Consider the following 5,276-nt stretch of genomic DNA (forward strand, 5'->3'; position numbering starts at 1 on the left):
CGGGTGCTGATTTTGCTGTGGTGGTTGGGCGTGGGCTGCTTAACGAGCGCTCAGCTGTGCTGGCAGCGGAGGCTGTAGGAGCCTCTTAGACCTGGGAGAGAGCTGCTGCCTCATCCAAAGTCATCAGCCAGAGCCCTGGGGAGCCCAGTCAGCTGCAGTGTTACCCCCAGCTGGGACAGTTTGTGCTTGCAATGCTTTAGGCACCTCAGTTCTCCTGGAACGCCGGGCAGGATGCAGGTGAGACCCTGGCTTCCCAAACTGTGCCAGAAAACGCTGTTTGTGGAGAAGGGAAAGGGGACAAACCTGCTGTTCTTGCGCCATTTTCTCCTTCCAGACATCCTTTAGAATGTTCACGGCATCCTTCTTGGTCAGCTTTTTGTTCTTGACTTCACCTTCATGCCTCAGGTACACAGGCACCCTGTCACCTTTGCCCTAAGCAATGGAAGAGAAACACAGGTACAGGTAAGGCGTGCGCCTCGCTGGCAGTGATGCAGACCCAAAGCTACATTCTCAGCATCAAAACCCATTAAAACCAGTCATCTGTGTGGGTCAGCACCTCTGTGACGTGTCTTGAGTGCTCTGGGGCGGAAAAAATGAGGCTGGGTGAGAGGTTCTGCCCAGCAAAAATAGAAGAGGAAAGATCTTCCTTGGAAATACCTTCCAGGAATGGCAGGGGAAAACAGTCCAAGCTTCTGGAAAGGCTGCAGAAGGGACGTTGAAGGACCAAAGAAATGCTACTCTGTCCCCGAGAAAGCTTTTGGGTACAGTTACGCTTGGTACGATGTGGAGAATCCTTGCAGCGTCTCCTTGTACCTGTAATTGCTTCCTGATTCCCCCACAGGCTGAGGTGTAGTGACTGGGGCAGCATGAGCTGAATGAGCTTCATGATGCCACCAAAAGGAGTCATTCCCCACTACGCCATCACCCTTCTTACTTGTAGTCATTCCAGTGCTTTGGGTTTATCTCATCAGCAGAGAATGAACCTGGGGGAAGACGAGGGCTGCTCTGCTGCGTGCCCCCTTCTTGCTGCAGCCAGCACCGGGGTCAGGACAGGAAAAAAGCTGAGGCTTTGCTGCAGTGGGGAGCCGTTCATCTGTCTCAGCCGGGTAGCGGGGCGTTAGGAAAGGGCCCCAGCTCAGTGCTACCTGCACATCTGCCGCATCACTGCAAAGCCCGGCTACTTCAGCCGTGCCTTCGGTTTGCTCACACTCAGTCTCTGCTTTTCTGTTCCACCCGAGTCTCCCTAGTTTTAAACATTTTGGTAATTATGCTAACGGGAAGGGGAATGTTGAAGATGCCAGCAAAGAAAGCAGTTCTCCCACCTCGCTAATGGGTATTTATTGCCAGTTATTCCCAGTGGGAACAAGCAGAGGAGAAAGCTTATGCGTACCCATCCAGGGAAGATGTCTCTCTCTCGCAGCATTCTTGTTCCAATTTCTTCCAGAAGCACATCCACCAGCTGATCGCTGCTCTTCCCCTTGGCCAGCCCGCCCCACCGCTCCGCTCCACCGGGAATCACCTCTGCAGGAAGACACCCAGCTGTCAGAAGAGGAGAACGCGCCCACGCATGCTGGTTTAGTGCAAAACCCCCAGGGAGCCTTCTGATAGATACGGCCCTCGAGGCAGTCGCTTCACGTCCGAAGGTGCCTACGGCAGAGTGGGATGCCCTGCAAGCACCATGCTTGCAGCCTGCCACTGAAAGACCCAGGGGAAATGCAGCGCTGCAGGCAAGAAATGCAGCACAGCACAGTGCTTGAAGATGGAGCCACCCTCAGCAAACGGCTGCCTGGTGCGGTTGGCACCTGAACACTTGGCCCAGTTTGGCCGGGGCGTGCGGTTGCGTTGAACTCGCTGCAGTTCGGCGCGGAGGTTGTCTTGCTCTTCTGTGGTCTCCGCCTGGATTCCCAGCAGTGCCTCGTGGTCCTTACGGAGCTGATTGAGATCCTTCTGCAGAGTCTTCATCTAGAGGGTGGGGAAAGGAGGATTGCAACAAACTGACAGAGGTTTTCTGTTGCCATCAGACCGCTCCGGTGAGTGGCCAGTGTAGGCTGCACACTTACAGAGAGCTGTCCCTGGCTAATTGCTTCTCAATGGGAAGAAAAAGAAGTCATTTCTTAAATTTTATTGTTACCATTTACAAACACGCCTGACAAAACACGTCAATGACCCTTTTGTACCTGGTTTTGTGTTTAAAAATAGATCTCAATCACTAGAAGAGAGCAAGAGAAACCTCAGGGGTTACTCTAGACAGTTTTACAGGCGTCCCCTTCACAGCCACTGTGCTTTATTTAGAAAGCGTTTCCTTTTTGTATGATTTATCCTTGCTCTACTGCTACGAAGGTACACCGTGACTCAGGGGTACCCACAGTTCTCATCTGGGTTTTGAGGGCTGCGCCTGTATTTGTTATGCCACGATGTAGGGATATGAACAGTGGATCAAGCTGCGCTGTCGGTCGGGGCTGGAACGGGGCTGCCAATGGCCCAAATGTGCCTGAGCCAGCCCAGAGCTGCTTTTTAGAAGCGCGAAGGCTGGTGGTAGGTTTTTGCCGTAAGGGAGGTTTTCATCCACCCCTCTTCGCGGCTGAGCCCTGGCTCTGTGGTGGAATGCCAGCCATTCTCATTGTCATCCCCCCGCGCCACCCTGCCGCTGCAGGGTTGGAAGCTGCCCCCATCCCAGCCACCGGCACGTGTTACCCCTGCCCATGGCTCCTGCACATCTCCAGTGCAAGCCAAGCGAACTTATTCTTATTTTATCCTGAAAATACAGCAAACAGATGTGACACGAGGAACCTACTTCAGTTCTTTCTCATCTGGAAGAGGCATCGATCACCCCCACAGTTGGGTTGATGACCTTGGAGTTCCGGTAAAGCAGCTGTTTAACGCTGCTGGAAAAGGCAAGCCCCAGGCTGAGGGATAAGCGTTAGCAGCCCAGCAGTAGTTTCAGTGAGCCATGGTTTGGATAGAACCGCGCAATGTGTGTGAGGTGAACCTTGGTGATGTATTTCTATGAACGATGACTTCGGACAGTTCTCAAGCTGGGACCAGTGGGCTCTTGGCTGCCCGGGGGCCATTATTGCTTTTACTGTGTTAATTCATTTAAAACTGGTGTTAAGGGTTTGTGATGGTGTGCTGATCTGGAGTGCTCCGGCAGCGTGAGATTCCAATAGGCAGGGAGCTTTGAGGATTAGACAGCCGTGGCTTTTCACATATCTACAAAAGCCCACAGAAATGCCTGTAGGTGAGCGCTAGGTTGGTCGAGTCCCTGTCTTGACCTGCAGACGAAAGCATCACATTAGGTTTGCATTTCTGTTCTATAGCTTGAAAACAAGGAGCCTACACTTACCTCCCGCAGTAAATCGGAGTATTTGTTCTCCAGTGATTCAAAATCTCTCCTGGGCACAACATCTCCATAGTCTGCTGTCATTTTGTTCAGCTTCACCTGGGATGTTGTGAGGTCCTGCCGAGCCATCTTTAAGGCCAAAGTTAACTTCACCACATCTTCACCCTTGATGTCTTTAAACAACAGCCAGCGATTAAACAATGGCCCACGGGAGTGAAGTCGCAGTTTTCTAAATAATTAGACCGTGTAACCATACAGAGCATCAGCGAGAGCGGAGTGGGTGTGGACCATGTTGTTATTAAAGAATTGTGCATCCAGGAGAACGTGGCAGCGCCACAACTTTGGGTTCTTTGATCATGGGATGGCCTACATGGCACCAGGCTTGCTGGCGTCAAATGGAAGCCAGCTTTCTCAAAGGCAAAAGAGGGTCTTTGCCCAGGAGCTTGCAGGGCTCATTGACAGGGCTTTAAACTAGATGCAAAGGGGGAGGGGGAACCTATTGGGCTTGCCAGAAACAGGCTAGGGGACGATATGCAATGGCTAGAGGGACAGGGGGCTAGTATGAGCCCTCAACCTGTTGCCCAGCAGCGTGCCAGGGATGCTGCAGCAAAGTTGAAGTCTGGCGGAGGTGAGCTGGAGGCTCCTGAGGTAGTAGGAGCCAACAAGCAAATGCCCGTGAAACACCTCAAGGGAAATGAGGGGTGTTCTGCTATGAAGGTGATGAGGCCAACAGCTCAGGTGAAATGCCTCTATACAAACGCACGCAGCATGGGAAACAAACAGGAGGACTTGGAAGCTATCGTGCTGCTAGAAAGCTACGACCTGATTGCCATTACAGAAACTTGGTGGGATGAATCCCCTGACTGGAATGTAGCTATTGATGGCTACAGGCTGTTCAGAAGGGACAGGTGAGGAAGGAGGGGCGGAGGCATTGCCCTTTACATCAAGAAATCATTACAGTGCGAAGAGCTGACCCTGAAGAATAGCCACAAGCAGGTCAAAAGCTTATGAGTAAGAGTCAGAGAGAGAGGCAACAAAGGGAACCTCGTGGTTGGTGTCTACTACAGGCCGCCAGGTCAACAGGAGCCTACTGACGAAGCGTTCTTCCTCCAACTCCGGGAGGCTTCGCGCTCGCAGGCTCTCGTCCTCCTGGGGGCCTTCAACCACCCCGACATCTGCTGGAAAACCAACACGGCAAGCTGTAGGCAATCCAGCAGGTTTCTCGAATGCATTGAGGACAACTTCTTAAGCCAGGTAATAGACACCCCTACCCGAGGGGATGCGATACTGGACCTGGTGGTCACCAATGCAAGCGAGCTCGTCGGAGATGTCAAGATCGGAGGCAGCCTGGGCTGCAGTGATCACGCGCTGGTAGAGCTCACGCTCCTGAGGGAAATGGGAAGGACAAAGAGTATAGTCAGGACCCTGAATTTTAGAAAAGCCAACTTCCAGCTCCTCAAGGAGATAGTCAGTAGGACTCCCTGGGAAACGGCCCTCAGGGACAGGGGAGCAGAACAGAGCTGGCAGATCTTTAAGGAAGTGGTCCACAGAGCGCAGGAGCTATCGATCCCTAGGTGTAAGAAATCAAGCAAAGAAGGGAAGAGACCAGCGTGGTTGAGACAGGAGATGCTGGTCAAGCTAAGGAGGAAGAGGGAACTGCACAGGCAGTGGAAGCAGGGACAGGCATCCTGGGAAGAGTATAGGGAAGTGGTCCGGTTGTGTAGGAATGGGGTCAGGGAGGCGAAGGCGCAGCTGGAGCTTAACTTGGCTAGGGATGCAAAGAATAATAAAAAGGGATTCTACAGGTATATCAGCCGGAAAAGGAAGGTTAAAGAGAGTGTACCCCCGCTGATAAGCGAGACCGGCAGGCTGGTAACAGCAGATGAGGAGAAGGCTGAGGTACTCAACAACTTTTTTGCCTCAGTCTTCACTGGCA

The 5,276-nt window shown here is 52.5% G+C and overlaps 1 protein-coding gene across 7 annotated transcripts in view; it reads right to left on the bottom strand.

Annotated features, from left to right (window-relative positions):
- TSNAXIP1 (translin associated factor X interacting protein 1) overlaps positions 1 to 5,276 on the bottom strand; it is a 31,026-nt gene that overhangs the window by 9,639 nt on the left and 16,111 nt on the right. For all 7 annotated transcript variants that reach the window (XM_035898852.1, XM_035898855.1, XM_035898853.1 and 4 more), the window contains exons 6-9: positions 3,344 to 3,513; positions 1,803 to 1,962; positions 1,391 to 1,521; positions 304 to 432 (exon numbers count right to left, since the gene is read on the bottom strand). In XM_035898852.1, the coding sequence (XP_035754745.1) occupies positions 304 to 432; positions 1,391 to 1,521; positions 1,803 to 1,962; positions 3,344 to 3,513 (590 nt within the window). The remainder of the gene's footprint in view (positions 1 to 303; positions 433 to 1,390; positions 1,522 to 1,802; positions 1,963 to 3,343; positions 3,514 to 5,276) is intronic.

Source organism: Egretta garzetta, unplaced genomic scaffold (genome assembly GCF_000687185.1).
Source record: "Egretta garzetta isolate BGI_Z169 unplaced genomic scaffold, ASM68718v1 scaffold27, whole genome shotgun sequence".
Classification (NCBI taxonomy): Eukaryota; Metazoa; Chordata; class Aves; order Pelecaniformes; family Ardeidae; genus Egretta; species Egretta garzetta.